Below are 26422 nucleotides of genomic sequence, written 5' to 3'. Positions count from 1 at the left end.
GAGAAAAGTTTTCCCATCGATTTCAAATCAGCCGGAATCATTGCATCAATTTTCTTTATTTACGAAACTTAAACAATCAATAATGATTATAGTTATGATGTAAAAATAAGGGAACATTTTGCGAGCAACGATTCTTAGCACTGTAACATATTACTCATTTCAATTGTACGCAAGAAGATTTTTTTTTTCACCTAGCCCGAGTGATTAACTCATCGCTTTACGTGCTAGCTAAATTTCACTGAAGACCAGTTTGAGCCGCCAATATTACACGAACTCGAAAAAAAAACAGGCCCAACGCAGTTCCATCAATTTTCTCTCACCGACCTGTCCTGAAGTAAAGGAAGCCTCCTCGACAGAGACATGAACCTCGCGCTGATAGTAGTCAATTATTTCTATGGGTTGCTCTTTTCCCACCTCCATTTATGAGAAAACAAGAAAGTATAAGAATTAAAAGTCAATGTATAGTTGTCTCGTCAGATATTGTAATAGAGATATGACAGACAACGTAAGTCAATGAAAATAAAAGTATATCAATGGGTCATGGGACGGCATCAGATTAAATAGTGATGGTTATGAATAGTAATAACTAATGATGGTGACTGTTACGGATAATAATAGCAAATGATAGTAATAGGCCCGGATAGTGAGGTGATAGTGTTCGTTGCGGATAGTGACAGTTACGATAGGTCTCTGGCATTAGTAGATGTAGTGATAGATAGGATAGCGATAGTTAATGAATTGGCAGTTATATGCTTTCTCATTTCCGCACGTTGAAGACCTATGTGCACCCTGTAATTTTTTTATTTGATTGTTGCGTTCAATGAAATCCAGCTCTTTTACATAGCGCATGAGGCCACAGCATGCTTGCCCCAGAACTTCAGTGTGTCGGCAATAGGGTCCACCGCTTCTCCCAGTGTACCCTGCTGTCTTTTAACCACACGTGAAGTCAGTGAGTGGCCGCGTACTCACTGCCGTGGCAAACCTGTTCCTTGCCTCGAAGCGGCAAGGAACACCTCAAAATTTGGTTTTATACAAAATTAACTAATTAACGCAGATTATCGCGGATCGCTAACTAGCACAGTGCCATTACACTTGGACTAAGCTTTCCAACGGTATATGGTTCGATGTTGGTGCTAAAATTTAGATTTTAATTGAAATTTACTAAATATCAACTAATTTGGCCCAGTAATTGATCAAAATACATGTACAATTAACCAATAATCCAATCTCATGGTTGATCACGTGACATATACTATGCTTAGAGAGATAGCTTGACAGTAGCGAAATAGACTAGGTCCTGCTTTGGCCTTCTCTGATCTTGAAGTTCAAAGCAGCAGCCTGGATCGTTTTCCGAAGTTTTACCGCGGTGACAGATTTCGCGCTCTAAAAAAAAACAAACACAAAGTCAGAGGCAGTACTAGATTAGGTGCACAAAGTAAAACCTTATTATGTGACTTAAAAAGTGTCTGTAGCACAGAACTCGCCTGAAAGCTTTGTTTATCAGTATTCTCCATTCAAACAGTTCTAAGAAGAAACCAATCAATTAACGAACTTTACTTTCGGCATTCTCAATGCTTTTCTCGCAACTTTTCAAAAATGTTGTGCACTCCTGGAGCGCAGACTTGGCCCAAAAGCTCGCGCTTCACTCACTGCTTCGGCCGGCCGGCGGGCGTCAAGGAGAAAAAGCGTGTCGTGCGCAGCGCTCGCCACCGCCGCGCGAGGAGAATCGAGGAGGAAAGCGCGGCGCGGAGGAGAGTGTCGCTACTTTCAAATTATCAAGGGACTTTAGGTGGGTACTTTAGTTAAGTATTGCGGAGACGAAGGGGACGCTCTAGGCTTCAGTTTCAGCGCAGTTAAGTCGGGTCTGATGATTTTCAACGGCTCAACTGATCAGGGTCTTAAAATACAAGGCCTTGAAATACCTAGAGTAGCAGAATATAAATATTTGGGGGTATGGATAAACGAAGGATTGGCATACATTGGAAAGCATGAGCAATCACTTAAGGCCAAAGGGCGAAGGAATGCCGGGATAATGAAGCATAAGGAATTGTGGGGATACAATAGGTATGAGGTATTGAGGGGTATTTGGAAAGGAATTATGGTGCCCGGACTTACTTTCGGAAATGTGGTTTCGTGCCTAAAATCAGAGGTACAATCGACATTAGAAACAAATCAGAGATCCGTTGGACGATTAGCTCTAGGTGCCCACGGCAAAACTACAAATGAGGCGGTACAGGGAGATATGGGCTGGGCATCTTTCGAAGTACGGGAAGCTCAGAGTAAAATATTATATGAGGAACGCCTGAGGAAATTGGACAGTAACAGATGGGCAGCTAAAGTATTTAAATACCTGTACCTAAAAAGCGTTGACTCGCAATGGAGGAAAAGAACTAGGAAACTAACTAGTAAGTATGCTAGTAACAAGGACGGAGAAATAAAGAGCATTAAGCAACAGGTGAAAAACACAGAAGGTAAAAATTGGATAGATTCGATGGAAAAGAAACAGAGTGTGGAATCATACCGAAAGTGGAAAATGCAGATCAGGAAGGAAGATTTCTTTGATAACTCAAGAGGCAGTGCCCTACTTTTTGAAGCTGGATCTGGGTGCCTTAGAACACGCAGCTACAAAAAGAAATTTAACAATGGAGATGACGCATGTGCTGTATGTGGAAACTCCAGTGAAACAATTGCCCATATTATAGTCGAATATAATGGTATCCATCCGGAAGTTGGTGCAGGCGCAATCACTGTTCCTGAAGCTCTGGGGTTTAGAGATAACAGTGGCCGGGTGAATAAACCGGCGGTGGAAACTAGCAAAAAACGGCTGGAAGATTGGTGGCTTAAAAGCAGAGAAGTGACACAATGTTAGTAATGTAGGAGCAAAATTTAATAAATAGAATGATGGTTTAGTTAACCATTCTAAATCAATAATTAAGATATATGGAGAAAAATGAGCATGATAGCTACTGCTACCACCCCGTTTCAAAGGGGACGCTCCTATATTCCATCCATCCATCCATCCATCCATCCATCCATCCATCCATCCATCCATCCATCCGTCCGTCCGTCCGTCCGTCCGTCCGTCCGTCCGTCCATCCATCCATCCATCCATCCATCCATCCATCCATCCATCCATCCTTCCATCCATCCATCCATCCATTCATCCATCCATCCATCCATCCGTACTATGGTAATAGTAGTCGCGGGGTAAACGATGTCCTAAATGGTGACGCTGCACCATTTAGGACACCATGAAAGTTTAGCTAAGGGAGTTGACGAGATCAGGGAGATAGCACAGCAGACGCAGATAGTTGTATGCACAGTACCAGAGGTGCTAGGATTGAACGGAAAGATGGAAAGGGACGTGGTGACAGTTAACCAGGACATAAGAAAGTTAAGCCTGGAGAAGCGTTTCGAAGTGGTTGAGGTAAACAGGGAGGTACATAAAGCTGGTTTTGGTAGGGCTTTTCAGCGAGATGGCATTCATTTTAACAGAAGGGTGAGAGCAGAGATTGGCTGGCGCCTGGCAGGTAGGGCTGTAGCTTTTTTAGGGGGTCCGCGAGGACTCCGTGCACAGAGGTAGTTAGAAGTGAAGCAGAAGAAAGTGTAATAATGGAGGCTGAGCCCCCAAAAATGGCAAAGAGTAGGTCGAGAAAGAAAAGCACAAAAAAGAAATTTAACACTAGGATCAGCTACATAAACATGCAAGGAGGTAGAAAAAGAGCGAAATGGCTAGAGATAGAACAGCAGTTGAAGGATGACAAAATAGGTGTGTACGCTCTTTGCGAGACTCATCTCAGGGATCTAGAAGATCCGCCGTTTATAGAAGGCTACGTCTGGGAAGGGTGCAACAGAACGAGAACGGAAAAAAAAGGGTGGAGGGGTAGGTATGTTGATACACCAGGGAACAGACTGGCAAAAAATTAAATCATCTTGTAAAGAGCACATCTGGGTTTCAGGAACAATTGCCGGCATAAGGACATGGCTAGGGGTAGTTTATTTAGGAACAGGACATCAATGCAGGCAAGAAAACAGGGATCTTGTTGAATGTCTCAGTGACGATATAAGTCAGTTTGGAAACGGGGCCAACATTATTCTGCTGGGGGACATGAACGGCCACATCGACGATCTGGATGGATATAGGGATTGTAACGGGAAGCTAATGCTAGATTTCTGTGAGCGACATGATCTGGTTATAGTAAATAGAGAAACAAAATGTGAAGGCCAAATCACGTGGGAATTCCGCAACAGGCAGACGACCATTGACTATTTTCTAATGTCGCAGGAAATTTATAGCAAGGTCACAAGAATGGAAATAGACGAAGAAGGGGAGTGTAGTCTGGGAAGTGATCATAAACGTATTAGTCTGCAGATGGGGCCCTTGATGAAAAGAGAAATGGAACTTAGACAAAACGTAAACGCAAAATTAAACGACGATCAAATAGCGCAGATAGCAGCAGACATAGAGGAAGCAATAGAGACAAGCCCCATGGAAGACTGGGATTATGAACAGGTAGAACTATTCATAAGGAGGAAAATTCAGGAGGTTAAAGTAGCAAACCGCTGGAATGGAAAGAGGAAGCCACGGAGCTGGTGGAATAAGGAAATCAGGGAAGCTATTGAACAACGACGGGCTGCTTCAAGGGAACACTGAATGGCAAAGAAAGCACAAGTATCTCAGGAGGAAATGGACCAAAAATGGGAATCATATCGACAAAAGAAACTTCAGGTGCAGGCCCTCGTCCAAAGTAAAATAAGACAGTCTACCGATCGCTGGATGGCTGATATACACGATGCCTCTAGAGGCGGAGCAAGAAAATTCTGGAACCATATAAGCTGGCTAGGGAAGAAGAATCAAAGAAAGCAGGATCGGATTCAAGATAACGAGGGAAATTGTTTAAAAGGAGACAACGCAGTGAACTACATTACATCAGTTATAGCCGAGTCATTTAAGAACGACGATAGGGTAATCTCCGCAAATCAGGAAGCAACACAAGGTAGCAGAAAACAAAGCAGCTTAGAACTGACCAATCTAAACTGGAAAAAGGCAGAAAAAAATATTCCTAAAAACACATCTACAGGAATAGATGGAATTCCGATCAAGCTGATTAATGAACTCGGTCCAAAAGTAAGGAAACGTTGTTAAAAGCTCTGGAAACAGTCATAACGAATAAGCAAATTCCGGACAGCTGGCGGCAGAGTAAAATGAATTTGATTTACAAAGGGAAAGGAGACAGGATGCACATAAAATCCTACAGGCCGATTACCATAACATCTGTTATGTACAGGTTAGCCATGCAGGCGGTGAAATTAAAGGTGCAAGCATGGGTTGAAAGTAACAAGATACTCGGAGAACTTCAGAACGGCTTTAGAAATGGTAGGCGCTTAGGTTCGTGCTTACCCAATGCATCGAAATATCTAGAGTGGAAAATAGACATTTGTATTTGGCCTTCCTGGACATAAACGGGGCGTACGACAACGTAAGCAGGGAACTCCTGTGGAACATATTAAAATAAGAAGGTATCGGTTATGAGATAATAGAGTTCCTACAGGAAATATACCGGGATAACAAAGTAGAAATTACGTGGGAAGGGATAAGAAGTACGGAGGATGTCAAAGTATGCAAAGGATTAAGACAAGGCTGTCCTCTATCACCGGTGCTGTTCATGCTTTATATGATAAACCTGGAACGGAGGATACAAGACAGTAACCTAGGTTTTAACCTGTCATATAGATTAGGTGGAAAGGCGGTAGAGCAGCGCCTCCCCGGTATGATGTATGCAGACGATATTGTGCTGCTAGCTGAGAGTCTGGAAGAATTGCAAACTTTAGTTAAGTATTGCGGAGACGAAGGGGATGCTGTAGGCTTCAGTTTCAGCGCAGTTAAGTCGGGTCTGATGATTTTCAACGGCTCAACTGATCAAGGTCTTAAAATACAAGGCCTTGAAATACCTATAGTAGCAGAATATAAATATCTGGGGGTATGGGCAAACGAAGGATTGGCATACATTGGAAAGCATGAGCAATCACTTAAGGCCAAAGGGCGAAATGCCGGGAAAATGAAGCATAAGGCAATGTGGGGATACAATAGGTATGAGGTTTTGAGGGGTATTTGGAAAGGAATTATGGTGCCCGGACTTACTTTCGGAAATGCGGTTTTGTGCCTAAAATCAGAGGTACAGTCGACATTAGAAACAAATCAGAGATCCGTTGGACGATTAGCACTAGGTGCCCACGGCAAAACTACAAATGAGGCGGTACAGGGAGATATGGGCTGGGCATCTTTCGAAGTGCGGGAAGCTAAGTAAAATATTATATGAGGAACGCCTGAGGAAATGGGACAGTAACAGATGGGCAGCTAAAGTATTTAAATACCTGTACCTAAAAAGCGTTGACTCACAATGGAGGAAAAGAACTAGGAAACTAGTAAGTATGCTAGTAACAAGGACGGAGAAATAAAGAGCATTAAGCAACAGGTGAAAAACACAGAAGGTAAAAATTGGATAAATTCGATGGAAAAGAAACAGAGTGTGGAATTATACCGAAAGTGGAAAATGCAGATCAGGAAGGAAGATTTCTTTGATAACTCAAGAGGCAGTGCCGTACTTTTTGAAGCTAGATCTGGGGGCCTTAGAACACGCAGCTACAAAAAGAAATTTAACAATGGAGATGACGCATGTGCTGTATGTGGAAACTCCAGTGAAACAATTGCCCATATTATAGTCGAATATAATGGTATCCATCCGGAAGTTTGTGCAGGCGCAATCACTGTTCCTGAAGCTCTGGGGTTTAGAGATAACAGTGGCCGGGTGAATAAACCGGCGGTGGAAACTAGGAAAAAACGACTGGAAGATTGGTGGCTTAAAAGCAGAGAAGTGACATAATGTTAGTAATGTAGGAACAAAATTTAATAAATAGAATGATGGTTTAGTTAACCATTCTAAATCAATAATAAAGATATATGGAGAAAAATGAGCATGGTAGCCACTGCTACCACCCCGTTTCAAAGGGGACGCTCCTATATTTCATCCATCCATCCGTACCAGCCGCGCTGACTGCTGCCTAGCGCGCTCTCACATCTTCGGCAAGAGGGCTGCTTGCACTGCATTTCAGCTCTCATTAAGTCGCAACAGACCTGCAGCTATAACTGAAGCCACTGACTACAAGTTTCAGGGGGTGTGCTTTGTCTTGGACTGGAAGCGGCGCACGTATTTAACGCTTCTTCCTTGCGAAGGCTTCTGCGAAGTTTGAGCATCTTAGTCCCGGACATCCCGTGCTCACAAAGGGAAACACTGAACTTCTATTCTAACAACAATTAAAGCATAGGCATTTATTTCTCTGGATCAAAGTGAAATGCTTCATTTTTATTGATATATGGTTCTTTCTGCGCACTGTACACTTGCTGACAAGTAAACACGTACGCGCAGTTTTATTTATATATTGAATATGCGAACAACACAGGAAACAAAGTCACGCAACACTCCTCTTTTGTATATGTAATAACAAACACAGGCACATGTGGCAGAATTGCATGAACCATTGTATAATGTTAACGTTTTGAAAATTACGATGTTAAAATAACCATCTTCTACATGCTTCTGTTTCGCAACCCAGTTATGTAACCCCCCTCACATAATACTCCAATCGGAGCCCGTGAGGTATTTGAATAAAAAAAAACAGCAGAACACAAACGAGGAACCTTTACTTACAGCGGCTAAGGTACATCTAGGCCTGCTATTGCACAAGGTTTTGCCGAGGTCACTATCTTTTGAATGAAGAAGCTGACGAAGTTTTTTTTTTTTTTCTCAGATACACAATATGCACGAGACGCGGCCGGTTCATCGCGATGAAGCTCTTTGGTAATGCCGCGCTTACGGTGAAACATGCGCCTAATATATAACTGCATCCATATGACATATGTGTAGCGCAAAAGGACAATCGAGGGACACAGAAAAGGTACACAACACAGGTGCTGTCTGTAGAGCTTGATTGTGTACACTCTTTGTGCTACACACTGCCATGGAGCGCCGTTACCGACTCGCCCAGGTTTCCATCCTTGTGAATATAACTGCATGCTCTAAAAAAGTTTCTCGCCCACAAAAGCAGCTGCCGTTTACCTTCCGTCATTTCTGTCGATGCTTCGTTTCCATTGTACAGAATGCGTACTTACCTAGCATCAGATAGCGCAGTAATACGTACGCTAGCTCTAGCGCTAGCCCCGTTTGCCAAAAAAGCAAGTCTTCTTTGTGCACCACCGCTTTCTCTTTGGCATTTTTCTCTGCAGTTTAGTGAGAGGCAGTGGGGAAAAAACAATCGGGAACCGCGCTTCAACACTGGCGACACAGTAAAAAAAGAAAGGATACAGGCGAGAAAAGAACGCGCGCACGAAACGAGAAAAAAGCACCGATGCAATCGTCGCAGAGCAGGTAGAAGTGCGGAACGACTCGCATGAGCAAACACCTACACCGTAAATAAACTGCTGCACCTTCGTGAAAGCAAAAGACGCGCAGAAGCAGGTTTAACACGCACGCACAACACCAAGAGATTGCCGTATTCTGAAGCGAGAAAACTGCGTCGTCTGCTCAGGTGGTACCCTCCCGACAAGCAGCGCCCTCTGCCGCTAACGATTGGCTTTCATTGCAAATAGCGCCATCCTCTCCCATAGCGAAGCGCAGGCGCTCGTCACACTAGCCAGTATATTCTAGGCACTGTAGTATAGTGAACTAGAATACTTTCTCATGGCGCGAACGACGACGCTCGGGCACGCCGATGTTCATTGACGCCGCCAGACGGCGCCACTGCAACATCTACTAGTCGACTTTTCAATGCTTTCTTGCAATAGTGCGACATAGTACCGACGCTTTTGTGCGCCTGTTCAGTAAAAGTGGTGATTTTTTCCCTATGCCGACGTATATGGACCTCCACCCATGATAGAAGGCGTTTCATTCTACATTATTCGGGTTTTCGCCGTTGCACTAGGGTGAAAGCGCTCTTATTTCGCTGGCGTCTGCTACAGCTCATGCGGGACGAGTTATCGCGCACTGTAAATCGTCACGGCACATTTATTTGTACGGAACGGGTATTTTTCTGAGCCCTGCAGAGCCCGCTTTATTACAGAGCCAACTCAACTGTCAGCAGCAGACTGTTAGCAGAGCGGCCAGGCATCGTGCGCAGGCACGGGTTCTCGCATCTCTCCAACCACGCCGCAGTAACTTTCCTTTAGCCAATAGTAATGATTATATTACACTGCGCTATTCGGTATCCACTGGTAACCAGGAGTGCTCCTTTTAGCTTGATATCTGCTTAGCGTTAGGAAATTTGGCAATTGGTAAAGTGAGGAGCCGCTTCAGGCTGTTATATATATATATATATATATATATATATATATATATATATATATATATATATATATATATATATGACAAATGGCGAATTCCAATCGCAGAACTGGAGCAGCGCGCACGCTCCATCACAGAACGCCTCGATCCGGCGGAGAGCACGCTCCCAGACTCTGCGTTTCGAATACTCTTGCTCTGGCCGGAGCAAGTAGGTGGTGCTCGCGAGCAAACGGAGATGGAGAAAGTACCCATCATTCCTTGCACTTGCCCGCGCTTTTCGTGCGCTCGCGTCGTCTGCTTTGCAAGCCTGCAGCCTTTCTTTGCAAGCCTGCAGCCGTTTACGCAATTATATCCTCCTTGCTCGAAGAGCCGAGCGCGGACACACACGGTAAGACTCCTTCAGCACTTTCTTTAATATGGAAGAAAACTTCGGTTCACGTACCGAATGTTTGCAGTCTTCCAGAGACGAGCTGTAACGTGCGCAGCTTTGAGTTTACACGGACGATGGACATATAAATAGTTGATTCTTGATTCTTCGACAGATGTGTCGGAACTGCTGCTCTCTGACTCGCTGTCCTCAAGCAAAGCGAGCGCAAGAGCGCGACGCGAATCACCATCCATGGCGGCGGCAAATACTGATCGTCTGCTATGGAGCGGCGCGTTGCCTCTGAAGCCAACGCGGCGAGCCACCGGAAATGGATGCGCTAGCGCCGCTCGGAAAGTCACGTCACGCAAACTTCCGGTCGCTTCCCCCGATTTTTGCGGAGCAGTTTTGACTGCTCCGCGGAGCGACCCTTGCTCGGCAATTGCTCCCGTTCTTCGTTTGGAAGACGCGATCCGTGTTCCGGATCTGCGTTTGGAAGACAATTGCTCCGAAAGGAGCAGAAAACGTTGCTCCGGAAGTGCTCCTGCTCTGCGATTGGAATTCACCAAAAGTGGTCACGAAAAAAACTAATCCTGCGCTTTGAAACGAATCATCCAGCGATATTCTGTGGCGTCACCATTATTCTCTGTTCACAGAAACAACATCTGTTATAAATCATCGCTGTAAGGCTAGGTGCTAAAATCTTTTCATCATCTCATATGCATAACATATATGCCAAAAATACATACATGAGGAGGGCAGAGCAGTCTTGTTTAGGTACTTCACAAGGCTTCTCCACTGCTGTTTTATTTTATTTGAGTGCATGGGACAAAAGCCATCAACAATGAGTTGTTTTGCGAAATTATTGACTACACAAACAGTCCTAAGAGCATCCATCTGCTCATCTTTTCAGGTGCTTTGAATCTTGACATTGCGCTGGTTAATGCATTTTGTGAAAAAGTGCATGCGGGTAGTTAAGCAGTGATTTCAGCTGCACCAATTTGACAGTGGTCAGAGCACCCAAGTTAGCAGGTTTGATTGGCCAGTAGCATACTGAGTACAAGCTGTCTGCTTGAATTTAGACTGAAGCAGGTTGTAAACACATTCTCAAGGTCAGCAACAAACTGGTATCACTTGAAGGGTACAAAAGGCCTCTGTTGTCCTTAAAATTAGTAAAATTAGCCAAGTTTAATACATGTGACATCTTTTTCTTTTCAGAAAAAAGATTAAAGCCTTTCTCACAGTTAGTTTGAGGTAGGATAGAGAGACCACAATTGTATACTGTTGCCAGCCAACTGACTCCCCCCAGGCAATGTTTTATTTTGAAGTTAAGTAATTAGTAATTATTTTTTCTAATTGACTAACTATCGCCTTTAGACAATAACTGGGTTTGCAGAATTTGAGAGCGCCTTCTAAAACCTCCATTCCATTTATTTCCAATAAAGAAAGCCTCATCGTTTTTCCAAGCTCTAAAGAAAGCCCGCGAAATACAAAAATTATCAGCCTGTATAGCGCTGAGACTGGGCTGTTGAGTCACGGCCGCAGCTAATTTCTGTCACTCAAACCATGCACGGTTGGGAGCACCACAGTATCGTAGCGCATGAATGCGTCAGTCACGTGATTTTTTTTTTATTTCGCTGGCTTTCTATAGAGGTGGGAAAAACTATGCACGTGAGGTTTTCTTTATCGGGAATAAATGAAATGGGGGTTTCAGAAGGTCCTCCCCAAGTTTGCAAATCACATTTATTTGAAAGCAATATACTTAGTAAATTAGAATTGCAAAATGAAAAATTGCCTGCACCGTTTTTTTATTGATATTTATTGTCTTGGGACATCAGTAGGGTATGATATGAAGAATAAATAAATAATTAAATAAATGTGCCAGCTAGAGATCCAAGGACATACCATGACTACGCGGAATTGAATTTAATTTAACCTCAGCTGTCTGCTTTATTGAGCCAGTGGTAGTAATCGAGATCACGCAAACAGTCCAAGCTTTCTTCCCCGAAGTCTTTCTTTTGTTCAGACCTGGTGCACCAGGTGGCTGTCAGCAAGTGGTTTCTCTGGCCTATCTCAAATGGTTTATTTTTAACACTTGGCTGAAGTTAGCTTGGACACGCGGTACATAATATGTCGACTATCGTTTGGTGCCACAGGCTTAATAGCAAGAATCTGCACTAAGCACAACTCTCTGCAACATCAATATTGCCCACATCCAGCCTTCGCTACACGGGTTTGACGGTAATATATGCCGGATAATCCGGCAAGAGTGTATAGGCACCGCATCAGCTGCCAGTGATGGCTTTTCACGCGGTATATCTTCACTTCTGCTGTTGATCATATATGTGCGTAGTCACGCAGCAGGATGAGATGCGGCTCGAAATGATGCTCACACGCTGCCAATGCTTCTGTGAGAGGCTTTTCCTGCCTTCACAAGCTTCGTTTCCACTTTCTGCGATGTTTGTTGTCCCTCGGAGCAGCAAACAAAGGTGACTGGAGCACCCGGATAGGCGCGCTTCGGCATCTCGGAGCAAAACAGTGCGAGTTGGTCTTTTTCCTGGCTATTTCGAATCGCGCATGGTGCTTTTGAAGAGCTGAGATGTCTTAGTGACTGTGATGGAAGGCAAAACTGAAAGTTCGAGGGCAAAATCGCAAGCATGTGCAGACTGCACATGCCGTCGACGGCGCCATGTTGGGGCAAGCGTAGACACGGCGGGCTATGGAGCGTCGGCCCGATTTCTTGTTCAGCACGCTCTTGCGCTAGCATGCAGGCTCAGCTGGTTAACGTTTTTACACACATACTCGCAATCCTGAGCGCTTTCTTGCTCGAAAAAAAAAGAAATGTGAAAGCAACTACTGCTTGCTAGCATGCGACGTAGTTCTAAGAGGAAATGATCAAATTGCAGATGGTAACCTTTACTCGTTCGCCGTCTCGAATGCTCAAATGCGGTTATTTTGAAGACTGGCTGTTTTATAAAGCAATGCACTTTGTTCTGCCGGACATGAATGAGTTTATGAGGTGCATAGCATTCAGTTGCGTCTATTGCTATAGATAAACAACCATGTCTACGTTTCAGTCAGCCGTATATCGAAAATTATTTGTATTGCAGAAACCGTAGAAAGACACAGCAAAAAACGATGCGTAAATCAACCTTTGACACGCGTCGCACGCTGATGCACACGGCATTTTATTCCAAAACAATCCTCATCAAGACTTCGAAGCTGATTTTGGATGCACGCCTAGGAGACATCTTTTAATCAAGGTTGGCGCCAGCTACAGTTTTGCTGCCGTACCCATCATTTGATTTTTCTGGCTGACTTAGCCAACTCAAGTAAATGTGCAAGCGCATCGTCCAAACCGCTCTGCTGATCAGCTTTGGGTGTTACGCCCCTTCAACCACTGGAATCGGAACGGTTTGTTCGATAAGGCATATAACAGATTTTACTAGACTCTTCAAATTGCAGATGCCGTTTTATTCAGATAATTTTTTACACGCAATCCAACGATGTCGAGACAGCCGTTGACTTGAGGAGCCGCCGTCCATACATTGTGTTTGCCCTCGAACTGGCGCTGAAATGAGATAGGCGACGAAACAGTCATTTTGCGTATTTTGTAGTGTGCACGCAAATGAATGAAATAATAAAAACATTATGGAAGCAATGCGATATTTACATGTGCGATAGCACAATTTTTCTATGGATGCCAAGCAAGAGACAGCACCAATTCGGGTGACAAGCGGTCAAATTTAGCTTCACCTAAATTTGGCTTAACCTCAGACGAGTACTTGCGGGGACAACAGGGTGTGTACATCGCCTTGCGATGCGTAATTAATTACACAGGGAAGGAAAAGCTGCTTTCGGGATGAACTTTTCTACTGCGCAAGCACCTTGCTTCCCTACGACCGCTTTTACAAGATGCCGCTACACCTTCCAGCTCACGAGATCAGTTTCTTTGTGACCTGTCGAGCTACCAATCATATACTTAAAACGACCTAATTTTCATGACAACCCAACCTTTTATATTATTGCGAATCTCACAAACATCGCGAAAAACTGCTCCTGTCTATAATAATAAAAAAAAAGCAGCTTCAGAGGACCTGTTATCCCTGTTTCACGAAATTTACTAGCGATAAGCCCACTTGCCAAATTCCAGCGGGCCCACTCACGGGAAGTTTCTTTTTCCTTTTTTTTCTTTGCGACCAAAGTAATTGTTACAAACTGCGTTTCGCTTCTTACTCTGTCGCGAGGTGACATGCCATCCGTTGCTCTCCATTGTATTATTTCCCGAGAAGGGGAGAGTGAATGTAATATCTACCTTGTGTAATCTGTGTGAATCTGAAGCCTCGGTGGTTGACGTTAGCTTTCAAGATCAAGTGTAAAGGGGAGCGATCGAAAGGGCACAATGGTGCATTCCTTTGACAAATACCTGGCTCGACCTTCTCCGCATATTCTTGGTGCGGCTATGAACACAGAAAGGGAGATCCTCAACAACAGATATTGTGTGACACTACGCGAATGATACTAAGGTCGAGTGTCACTCACTGAAAATTACACTAAATTTTCCCGAGTGACTACAGCATAGCAGACGCAATTGTCCATATATTTAGCTTATAAGCCATCACGTACGCTGAAAATTCAAAATTTAGACTTAAAAAACACACCGCGCTACTCCCGATGCCAGGCAATGCGATGTTTCGACCTGCTTCAACTTTGAAGAAGGCAGACCAAAATCTGTTGCGCACAATGCTAGATTGGGAAGCCAAAAACAGCACTAAGCTCGTGCTTACAGCAGATGGGTGAAGCAGCGTGAGATAATGTCATTCCAAACAGGAGTGGGTAACTGCATTAGAAAAGTACAAAAATTACTTGTAAAACGCTTTCGTATAAACAGATACAGACCGTTCCTACGTTCACGCGCAAGGGAAACGCGCGCTCGCTCTTCGCTCCGCCCGCATCGGTTGCAACCGGCAGGTCCTGATATTTCACCCCTTATGGCTTATAGGAAGAAGCCGTAATCAGCGTCTGATTTATCGTGTATGAGCAATAAAAATAGTCAATAATGCGCGTGCGCGCCTTCGTCAGTGCTGTCGCGCACGGTCGAATGAAGTTTCGGGTGCACTTACATCAACACTTTTTGCTCCTAAATTTTTCACAAAAATATATGTACCATTTTACGCAGTGTGCCTTTGAAAGCTGTAAGCAGGTAGAGCGCGACCTGACGCTAGTGCATGGCAAACTGTTCGGTGGATATTCTGTCAACCGCTGCCGTTTTCGTTTAGAGCAAAAGAGGCCCTGACGAAAATTCATAGCACGTCTCAGATTCAGAGTAAGGAACAAAAATTTACGCATACAGTTAAAATTTCAGTTGTCTAGTGAAGTGGGCTGTTCTAGCTTCGTTTAAAACAAATCAGTAGGTTGAACTTCGTACTGTGAAAAACTGCGCCGAAATAAACACACCACAAGAAATAAGACGGGACAAAGGCGCTGTACAAATGTGAACCAACTAGCCCAAGAAACGGTATTAATGAAGGTTGAACTTCAGCAGATGTATACGCAGTCTCGCGACTGACGCACACGTAGACAGTCGTAGTCAGTTTAATACAGTGATAAAAAACAACAACATTTAATCAAGGAAATGGGCGTAAACAGATATGCATAATTGAAAAGAGCAACAAGCAATAAAAAAAAATGTCCTTCAAAGTTAACACATTGCACTCATTCATCAAGCATGCGGCTAGAAAATTAAAGACTCAAGATCTTTTTGGACGGTTTGTGCACATATAAGGAGCTGGCCTTTCGTTCCTGTTTGTCACCTTCTTAGCATAATTGACAAGAAGGAGTCTGAGAAATTTCTCACATATTAAAGAAGCGGACCTTGGCTATTGTCAATGCCTTGCGGGCAACTCAGCAAAGGTGAGTTCTCAAGTGCTGGCTGGATTAAGATTTGGACTTCAAGGACATTTGTGTGTGGTAGGTGCACGACAGCTTTTTCAAAAAAATACACAACCTTGTCCAAGAGGGCTACAAACTCTGGTTTTGGATAATGCAGTCCGCTAGAATCTTGTCCTCGCATAATAGTGTACATGGCTTGTTTCACTGGTTTCAAGAAGGATAGCACGTCACACCCGAAGTCCCTGATTAACTTCACAATGTATCCAGCGACGTAAGCTAAAGCAGAATACGTGACAGTGGGTAATGGGATGACAGGAGATACCATCACTTCTTTCAGTTCCTCGGTTACTGATTGCGGCAGAGCTGAAATGATTTCGTCGGTGTCGACACAAGGTGCCTAGGCGCACAATACAGCGCGACATACAATTCCTATAGTCACCTCTGAATAAATAGCACAGAGAAAAACTTTTATATCCATTATTGAGGAGTGTCCCTTGAGTAACAGTGGCGAATGTGTAATAAGCAACGCATTCTACCAAAATAATGGGGCAGCGATTGCTCTCTAAGGCAGGCTTTACTGCACAGATAGTTACAAGGAACTATTAGTTCAAAAACATACTAGAAAAAGAAAGAAAATATTGCTAGGAATTAGTGCTTGAAATAGATTTCCTGTTTTTTTTTCATGAAATAATCATGATATCATGTAAACATTTCATTAAACCAACGTTTATTTGCAAAATTAAAATAATGTTTATAATACAACATAAAACAGTTGCTGGTCTATAAATTATAGCAAAATTGAAAACAAAACTTAAAATCGTTTACTCTGACGTTATACTACTAACACTTTATGCCATGTAAGCATTGTGCAACTTACATTCATCATCATCATCAGCCTGATTATACCCACTGCAGGGCGAAGGCCTCTCCCATATTTCTCCACTTAACCCGGTTCTGTTCTAGCTGCATCCACTTGACCCCTGCGAACTTCTTAATCTCATCCGCCCACCTAACTTTCTGCCGCCCCCTGCTACGCTTTCCTTCCCTTGGAATCCAGTTTGTTACCCTCAGCGACCATCGGTTATCCTCTCTTCGCACTACATGTCCTGCCCATGTCCATTTCTTCTTCTTAATTTCCACTAGAATGTCGGTAACTTGAGTTATTTCTCTGACCCACACTGCACGCTTTCTATCTCTTAATGTTACCCCTACCATTTTTCGTTCCATAGCCCTCTGGGTTGTCCTCAACTTAAGTAGAACTCTCTTGGTTAGCCTCCACGTTTCAGCCCCATCGGTGAGTACAGGCAAGACGCAACTGTTGTATACTTTTTATACATTTTTACATTCTTACATTTTTATAAAATTATTTCGAAAATGTAAAAATGTAAAAATGTATAAAAGGTATACAACAGTATACTTTTTATAAATAAAGTATAAATTATTTCGGGTGCAGCGGTGGCGTAGCGGTAGAACATCCGCCTCGCATGCAAGAGGACCGGGTCGGGGTTCAAATCCCGGTGCCGCGCAATTCTCCACCGGATGAAAAAAAAAATCCGCGTGTCGATGGAATTGCATAAACAGGTTTGGGGTGCGACCTGATGCCGGTGAACACCTCCGGCAACGCACTCCCTCACCAGAACAGGAGTTGGCCACCCTGGTGCAGTAATTGGCCACAACCTCCTATGATAAGTATTATATCGGCGCAACGCTTATCAAGCTTGCTGCTGTCTTGCTACTGTGTGCCGCTTGGTTACTGTGTGCCGCTATCTGATGTACGCAGTCATGGTTCGCGTGTGCGACCGTAGCGCTAGCCAATAGCATGCCTCGGTTGCACCCAGGCTTCCTTTATAAACCGAAGCCACTGAATCCTTGTTGCATGTATGTTCGTGTTGCTGTCCGAATAAAGTCTTGCCTTCTCGGCGTCTCGGAATAACATGGCGACGAGGATGGGATCGTTGACCAAGCCTCCTGAAGAAACGACGACGACGCCACGGCAAGCGGGAACATCAGTGATGAACACCACTCTGGGATCGTTGGGCGAGTTTTGCCCGGACTCTGGCAATTTCGACATCTACGTGGAAAGGTTTGACCTGTACGCAACAGCAAACGGAATAGACACAAGTAAGAAGCTGCAAGTCTTCTTAACTGTCCTTGGTGAAAAAGCTTATGTGACTCTGCGTAGCCTTCTGCTGCCGAAGAAGCCCACGGAAGTCAAGTACGAAGAAGCTACAGATGTTCTCCGACAGCACTATGCACCAAAGCGGTCAGTGGTTACCGAACGGTATCACTTCTACCAGCGAAAGCAAGAGTCGCACGAAAGCCTGGCACAGTTCATTGTCGAGCTGAAGAGACTGGCTGCCACGTGCTCGTTTGGAAGTTTTTTGGAAGAAGCGCTCCGGGATCGACTGATTTCTGGAATGCGAGCGGATTCTATCCGATGCCGTCTTCTTGCCCTGTCTGATGATGAAGTCACCTGGGAGCGAGTTTGCAAAATTGCTACCGCCTTGGAGACTGCTCAGAAAGACACCAGAGAAATGCTACCGGAGGGGTCAACCACCAGTCCGGCGGACATCTGCTGGCATCGGGATTCCACCCCGCAAGGCCAGCGACACGCGACAAAGGAGGAGGCCCCTAGCAACGAGCAGCGTGCCCCGCAAAACGGCCCAAGGAAGCAACGTGGGAAAGGCACTGTTCGCGTCTGTCATAGATGCGGCGGACTGCATACGCCTGTGAGTTGTCCTTTCCTCAAAAGTATGTGTTTCAAATGCTCGAAGCCGGGTCATGTAGCAAAAATGTGCAAAACAAAGGTGGTGCACAAAGTTGAGGAGCCCTTGGCGGAAACTGACTTGCTTACAGTGTGTACGACGAACGAAGTTCACGGCTCACCGCCTATTGTGCTTAAAGTAAAAGTAAATGGCAAGAAGATACCGATGGAATTAGACACGGGAGCCGCTGTGACAATAATGTCTGAAAGAGACTTTGATGAAAATTTTCCAAATTGTCCATGTTCGAACGACGACATACGTCTAGTCGTATATAACGGTACTTCACTCAAAGTGAAAGGCGTAGCAAACGTCAAGGTGTCATATCAAAACCGAAGCTACGATCTGCCTCTGATAATAGCAAAGCAAGAAAATGGAGCTCGCATGCCGACGCTTTTAGGTCGCGATTGGATAACGGCACTAAAAGTTGACTTGCACAATGCTGTTTAGCAGTTGCAACGTGACGTTGATAACGTGCAGGATGGCAGGCAGATGGTAGCAGCGGAAGCCGAGAACAGGTTAAAACGGCTGTACAGTGATGTGTTTGAGCCAGGTTATGGTTCTATTCAGGGATTCACTGGTAGCATCAAAATGAAAAACGATGCGCAGCCAGTTTTTTGTAAGGCGAGACCAGTACCATATGCATTGCGCGAACAGGTGGAGAATGAATTGCTTGAACTTGAGAAGGCTGGTGTGGTGTACAGAGTGAGGCACAGTGCGTGGGCAACATCGCTAGTGATCGTCCCAAAGAAAGCAGAAAAGCAGATTAGGATATGTGGGGATTACAGAGTGACTGTAAATCGGGGTATTGAACTCAACCACTATCCACTGCCTCTGCCAGAGGACATATTCGCGTCATTGGTTGGAGGGACCGTGTTCACTTTACTGGATTTGTCTAAAGCTTACCTGCAGCTTGAGCTGGATGAGCAGGCACAAGAATTGCTGACGGTGAACACGCACATGGGACTGTTCAGGTTCCGGCGACTGCCATACGGAGTGGCAAGCGCCCCTGCAATGTTTCAGGCCGTGATGGACCAGGTGTTACGAAACATACCTGGACGATGTGTTAATAGCAGGTAAAGACCTGACGGAGTGCCATCACCGTTCCGAGCAAGTGCTACAAACGCTCAGTAAACACGGCATCCGGGTAAACCCAGGGAAATGCAAATTTTTCCAAGAAAATGTTTGTTACTTGGGACATGAGCTAGACAAGCATGGCGTACACCCAACACCAGAAAAAGTAAAGGCGATTCGAGAAGCGCCTCAACCAACTAACGTGACTCAACTAAAGGCATTTTTGGGTCTAGTAAACTACTACGCCAAATTTTTGCCTGACCTAGCAAACTTGCTAGAACCTCTTCATCAACTGTTGCGCAAAGGCAGCACATGGAAGTGGTCGAGCCAGTGTGACGCATGTTTCAGACGGTGTAAAAATTTGATCAGTGAAGACATGGTTTTGGAACTGTATGATGTAAAGAAAGAAATACAGCTGACATGTGATGCTTCTGCTTACGGCTTAGGCGCGGTGCTGTCGCACGTGATTGAGGGCGTAGAGCGACCGATTGCGTTCGCATCTCGATCAATGACTCCTGCCGAGCGTAATTACGCGCAGGTGGAAAAAGAAGCTCTTGCTGTTGTTTTTGCAGTAAAGAAATTTCATAAATATCTGTATGGGCGTAAGTTCAACGTGATCACAGATCACCAGTCGCTCACCGCTATTTTTGAGGCAAAGCACCACACAAATGCAGTCGCTGCAGCTCGCGTGCATCGCTGGGGAATTTTCCTTGCAAACTACAACTTTCGCATTTTGCACAGAGCAGGAACAAAGATAGCCAATGCAGATGGCTTATCACGCCTTCCACTGCCTGAAGCCGGTGACGAGGCAGAAGAAATATTTTATTTTTCGCCCGTTAGTAAACTCCCCTTAACTGCGAAAGATATCGAGCGGGAAACTGTGAAAGATCCAGTTCTTAGTACTGTTCGTGAAATGGTATGGCACGGATGGCCGCGTGCTGTGGACACACTTTATCAGCCTTTCTTCGTTAGGCGGTTTGAGCTTTCAGTCGATTGCGGCTGTTTGGTGTGGAACAACAGAGTCGTTGTACCACAGTCGCTTCAAAGTGAAGTTATGTGCTTGTTACATGAACAACACATCGGTATCACAAAGATGAAAGCACTTGCGAGGTCAATGGTTTGGTGGCCACAGATAGACAACTGCCTCGAACGAGCAGTGAAGCAGTGTGAAATTTGTCAAAGCACCAAATCCGTGGGGCCACTAGCGCCGCTTTCATCTTGGAAGTGGTGCACAAGCAGTTGGGAAAGGGTACATCTAGACTTTGCTGAAAAGGAAAAAAAGATGTTTCTTCTAGCTGTAGATTCCTATTCCAAATGGTTGGAAATAAAAATCATGACGTCAACGACGGCGCAAAGCACGATCGAAACGGTGCGCTCGTTGTTCGCAAGTCATGGCCTGCCGATAGAGGTAGTCACAGATAACGGGCCGCAGTTTCGTGCAAAAGAATTCGAGGAGTTTCTTTTGACAAACGGGGTCAAGCACACGCTTACTCCGCCATATCATCCTCAGTCGAACGGCTCGGCAGAACGTGCTGTCCAAACAGTAAAACAGTCGTTGTTGAAGCAATTGCTGGAAGACCAGAAGAACAAAAGTTCCAGATCACTGCAGCACAGGATAGATAACTTTCTGTTCGCTTACAGAACAACGCCGCACACATTCACCGGCCAATCGCCAGATGAACTGTTCTTGAGGAGGAAGTTGCGCACAAGGTTATCTTTGTTGAAACCGAATCTGCAAGATGCAATAAATGCCAGATCTGAGAGGAATGTTCGCAGTGCAAACAAGCGAAGGAGTTCACCTCGATCATTTGTTGTTGGTGATAGTGTGTTTGTGCGTTCAGTGCGTGGGGAACAGGTGAAGTGGCGTCCAGGCAGGGTCGTGGATGTGAAATCGGCAATGACATACCTTGTGGTTGTAGACGGACAGACGCGATTTGTGCATGCTGATCATTTGCGACGTTCTTTTGTGAAGCCAGCTGTTGTAAACGAAAGTGATACAGATTTGCCCCTTGCAAGTGACTTGCTCGAAAGTGAAAGGTCTCCTACAGCTGCCTCGAGCCAGCCAGTGTTGGATCAGAGTGATTGTGTTCCACTCGCAAGTCACGCCCAAAGTGCCTCAACGTCGGAACAAACTGATGCTGGGTTACGTGTGCTACCAAGGCGCAGCGCTCGTTGCAAGCGGAAGCCGGATCGTCTGACGTATGATAGATTCTGATTTTGTTGGAGGGGAAGTGTTATATCGGCGCAACGCTTATCAAGCTTGCTGCTGTCTTGCTACTGTGTGCCGCTATCTGATGTACGCAGTCATGGTTCGCGTGTGCGACCGTAGCGCTAGCCAATAGCATGCCTCGGTTACACCCAGGCTTCCTTTATAAACCGAAGCCACTGAATCCTTGTTGCATGTATGTTCGTGTTGCTGTCCGAATAAAGTCTTGCCTTCTCGGCGTCTCGGAACAACAATAAGCTCCATAAAACCCCGGCCCTCAGTCACCAGAGGCTGCGGAACAACTGACCACGGCGGCGGTCAGACCTGTGACGCAGCAGGGGGTGCTAAGAAAGCCTGGCTCCGCTGGACAGGCCGCCATTGGAAACTGACCCTGGCAACGTTTAATGCTAGAACCCTAGCTAGTGAAGCTAGTTTAGCAGTGCTGTTAGAGGAACTAGAGAGCATGAAATGGGATGTCATAGGGCTTAGTGAGGTTAGAAGGCCGAATGAGGCATATACTGTACTGAAGGATGGGCATGTACTGTGTTATCGAGGTTTACCAGAGAGGCGACAACTAGGAGTAGGTTTCCTTGTCAAAAGTATATAGCGGGTAATATAGATGAATTCTATAGTATTAATGAGAGGGTTGCAGGTATCGTAATTAGGCTTAATAAGCGGTATAAACTGAAGGTTGTACAGGCCTATGCACCTACAAGTAGTTATGATGACCAGGCAGTTGAAAGCTTCTATGAAGATGTAGAATCGGCAATGCGAAAAGTAAAGACGCAGTATACTGTACTAATGGGCGACTTCAGTGCCAAGGTAGGGAGAAAACAGGCAGGAGACAAGGCAGTAGGTGACTATGGCATTGGTTCTAGGAACAGCAGGGGGGAGTTACTAGTTGAGTTTGCAGAGCGCAGTAACTTACGAATCATGAATACGTTCTTCAGCAAACGGAAGAACCGGAAATGGACATGGAAAAGTCCTAACGGAGAGACTAACAATGAAATCGACTTCATAATGTGTTCAACCCCCGCCATTGTGCAGGATGTAGAGGTAATCGGGAAAGTGCGATGCAGTGACCACAGGATGGTGAGGTCCCGAATTAGCCTAAATCTGAAGAAGGAACGCAACAGATTAGTAAGAAAGAAGCCCATCAACGAATTAGTGGTGAGGGGGAGGGCAGAAGAGTTCAGGATCTCGCTACAGAATAGGTATTCAGCTCTAACTGAGGATGGCGACATTACCCTAGAGGCAAGGAACAATAATTTCAGAGATATCATTACTGAGTGCGCGGTAGAAGTAGGCGGTAGGATAGTTAGAGAGGATACCGGTAAGCTGTCTAAGGAGACGAAAGATTTGATTAAGAAACGCCAGAGTATGAAAGCTTCCAATCCAACAGACCAGATCGAATTGGCCGAAATAAGCGCAAGGTGGCCGATATAACGAAGTATAACATGGACAAAATTGAGCATGCTGTAAAGAACGGGGGAAGCCTTAAAGCGGTAAAGAAGAAATTGGGCATAGGCAAAAACCAAATGTATGCGATAAGGCGGGCAACGTCATCACTAATATGGACAAGACAGTCAAAGTAGCCGAGGAGTTCTATACAGATCTCTACAGCGGTCCTGACTACTTTAGTCAGGACCGTAATGAGATTGGCGGTAGGGAAAAACAGTCAGACGTTCCACCAGTGACGAAAGACGAGGTCAAGAAAGCATTAGAAACTATGAAAAGGGGGAAATCAGCTGGAGAGGATCAGATAACTACAGATTTGCTGAAGGACGGGGGGGGATATTGTGCTAGAAAAACTGGCCACCCTGTATACGCAGTGCCTGGTGTCATCGACGGTACCGGAACCATGGAAGAACGCAAACATTATCCTCATTCACAAGAAAGGGGACTCTAAGGACCTTAAAAATTACAGACCAATCAGCTTACTGTCTGTTACGTATAAGGTATTTACTAAGGTAATCGCTAATAGAATCAGGACAACCTTAGACTGCAATCAATCAAAGGATCAAGCAGGGTTTCGGAAACGGTACTCTACTATCGATCATATCCATACCATCAACCAGGTGATAGAAAAATGCTCGGAATATAACCAGCCCTTATACATAGCATTCATTGATTACGAAAAAGCATTTGACTCAGTTGAAACCTCGGCGGTGATGCAGGCATTGCGAAATCAGGGGATAGACGAGCCGTACGTGAAAGTGCTGGAAGATATATATAGTGGCTGCACAGCAACCATAGTTCTGCATAAAGAAAGTAACAAAATTCCCATAAAGAAAGGTGTTAGGCAAGGAGACACAATCTCCCCAGTACTATTCACAGCTTGTTTAGAGGAAGTATTCAGAGACTTGGAATGGGAGCAGTTAGGGATAAGGGTAGATGGACTGTCATCAGAAGGGAATGTCATCAGTAATCTGCGATTTGCTGATGACATTGCCTTGCTAAGCAACTCGGGGGATGAACTGCAAATAATGATTGATGACCTAGACAGAAAAAGTAGACAGGTAGGCTTGAAAATCAATATGCAGAAGACTAAGGTAATGTTCAACAGCCTCGGGAAGGAACAGCAGTTTACATTAGGTAGCGAAATACTGGAAGTAGTAGGCGAATATGTCTACTTAGGACAGGTAGTAACCGCAGATCCGGACCATGAAAAGGAAATAACAAGAAGAATAAGATTGGGATGGTGCGCATTTGGCAAGCACTCGCTGATTATGACTAGCAGCTTACCGGTATCGCTCAAGAGGAAAGTATACAACAGTTGCATCTTGCCTGTACTCACCTATGGGGCTGAAACGTGGAGGCTAACCAAGAGAGTTCTACTTAAGTTGAGGACAACCCAGAGGGCTATGGAACGAAAAATGGTAGGGGTAACATTAAGAGATAGAAAGCGTGCAGAGTGGGTCAGAGAAATAACTCAAGTTACCGACATTCTAGTGGAAATTAAGAAGAAGAAATGGACATGGGCAGGACATGTAGTGCGAAGAGAGGATAACCGATGGTCGCTGAGGGTAACAAACTGGATTCCAAGGGAAGGAAAGCGTAGCAGGGGGCGGCAGAAAGTTAGGTGGGCGGACGAGATTAAGAAGTTCGCAGGGGTCAAGTGGATGCAGCTAGCACAGAACCGGGTTAAGTGGAGAAATATGGGAGAGGCCTTCGCCCTGCAGTGGGTATAGTCAGGCTGATGATGATGATGATGATAAAATTATTTCCATCTTCGGTGTTACATCGATGGTTTCTCATCTAGCTCTGAAAGACGGTTTTGCCATTGTTGCTGTTATGTTTGCCTTGAAGCTTCGATGTGATCAATGCTCATTCACTTTTTTTATTCATCTTCTTGTACAGGCTTGGGCAAAAATTCAGATTAAAATGAACAAAAGTAGATACAATGCCGCAATACATGTCATATCTTGTCGAGCGTTTGCTGAGCGACAGTGTTTTTTAATATAAAGACTCCATTCACGTGTATAGCACGCTGAAAAGATGCCGCTGCAGCATCTACCTTCTGCAATCTTTCATTTAGGGGCTGCACTCACCACGAAACCCGCGGGCGACAACGCGAAACCAGGCAAAAGCCACCCGCCGCCACTGAAGCAGATGCGGAGCGAACAGTGAGCATGTCGCGCCCCTTGCGGCGGCGGAGAGCGTGACTCAAGGAGAAAAGTTCCCATTGTTCACCTAGCTTTCACCAAAAACATAAGACATTGCACCTGGACCAATCTAGAAGAAACACTTGGCAGCGATCACAAAATCCTTAGCTTATCCCTAATGACAACCCGTATGAAAAGGAACATTGGCTCTACTAAAATAACAGACTGGGATAAGTTCAGACAAATTAGACGGCCACACGACGGCATCACAACAATTGAAGATTGGGTTCAAAGCCTGAAGGATGCTCATGCAAAAACGACCAAGACTATCAACACAACGACAAAAACCCCAGAAGTAGACAGACATCTCCTACATTTATGGGAAGCTCGAAAAAGTCTATTAAAACGGTGGAAATTGCAAAAATTAAATAGAAAACTTAAAACGAAGATAGCACAGGTTACGGCTGAAGCACAAGAGTATGCTATAAAGCTCGCCAAGCAAAACTGGGCAGACTTTTGCAATTCACTGAAAGGTACCCTAAGCACGGCTAAAGCATGGTCAATATTAAGAAGCATGATAGACACATCAAAAACCAAAACGGCCACAAGAAGAACCCTCCACACCATAGCCCATAAATACCCGGGCACAGATGCAGAGTTGATCACCGCCATGCACAAGAAATACATAGGAGACCCTACTCCGGCTTGCCAAACTTCATATGCGGGTCAACCAAACCCCTCCCTTGACTCCCCCATAACACTGGCGGAGGTCTACTCAGCCGCCCGTACATTTACAAGAAACACTGCCCCTGGAGGAGACAAAGTCACCTACGCTATGATTAGGAACTTAAGCACCGAACATCTGCAAGACCTAACGAAGTACATCAACGAAGAACTGTGGGAGAAGGGACAGGTCCCATCAGCTTGGAGACACGCGGATATCATCACCATACCAAAGGCTGGAAAGCCACCGGCTGTGGAGAGTCTCCGTCCTATCTCCCTCACTTCTTGCCTGGGAAAACTCTATGAAAAAGTAGTCCACCTAAGGCTCCAAAATTACATCGACGAAAACAACATCTTTCCTTCCTGCATGCTGGGCTTCCGCAAGGGACTCTGCACGCAAGATGCTTTCCTCCGGATTAGGGAAGAAGTAATCAACACCATACCCCGAAAAGGCGAAA

The 26422-nt window shown here is 45.0% G+C and overlaps 1 protein-coding gene across 1 annotated transcript; it reads left to right on the top strand.

Moving 5' to 3' along the window:
- The first annotated feature begins 17162 nt into the window (after positions 1 to 17162).
- Positions 17163 to 21784, top strand: LOC146187705 (uncharacterized). Its single transcript, XM_084603501.1, has 2 exons — positions 17163 to 18323; positions 21479 to 21784. The coding sequence occupies exons 1-2, from the start codon at positions 17529 to 17531 to the stop codon at positions 21626 to 21628; spliced, it is 945 nt and encodes a 314-aa protein (XP_084459627.1). The 5' UTR covers positions 17163 to 17528; the 3' UTR covers positions 21629 to 21784.
- Positions 21785 to 26422: the final 4638 nt, after the last annotated feature.

Source organism: Amblyomma maculatum, chromosome 5 (assembly GCF_055883805.1).
Source record: "Amblyomma maculatum isolate TAMU_Amacu chromosome 5, ASM5588380v1, whole genome shotgun sequence".
In the NCBI taxonomy this organism is placed as follows: Eukaryota; Metazoa; Arthropoda; class Arachnida; order Ixodida; family Ixodidae; genus Amblyomma; species Amblyomma maculatum.
The sequence above is the reverse complement of the archived record's forward strand: the minus strand, read 5'-3'. Positions and strand labels throughout refer to the sequence as shown.

Bases quoted from the DNA above. Each gene is read 5' to 3' on its own strand.
- LOC146187705 (XM_084603501.1), top strand. From the start codon at position 17,529: ATGGCGACGAGGATGGGATCGTTGACCAAGCCTCCTGAAGAAACGACG. The intron at 18,324-21,478 runs GTGAGTTGTCCT...GGTCTCCTACAG, and splicing joins GCGGCGGACTGCATACGCCT to CTGCCTCGAGCCAGCCAGTG.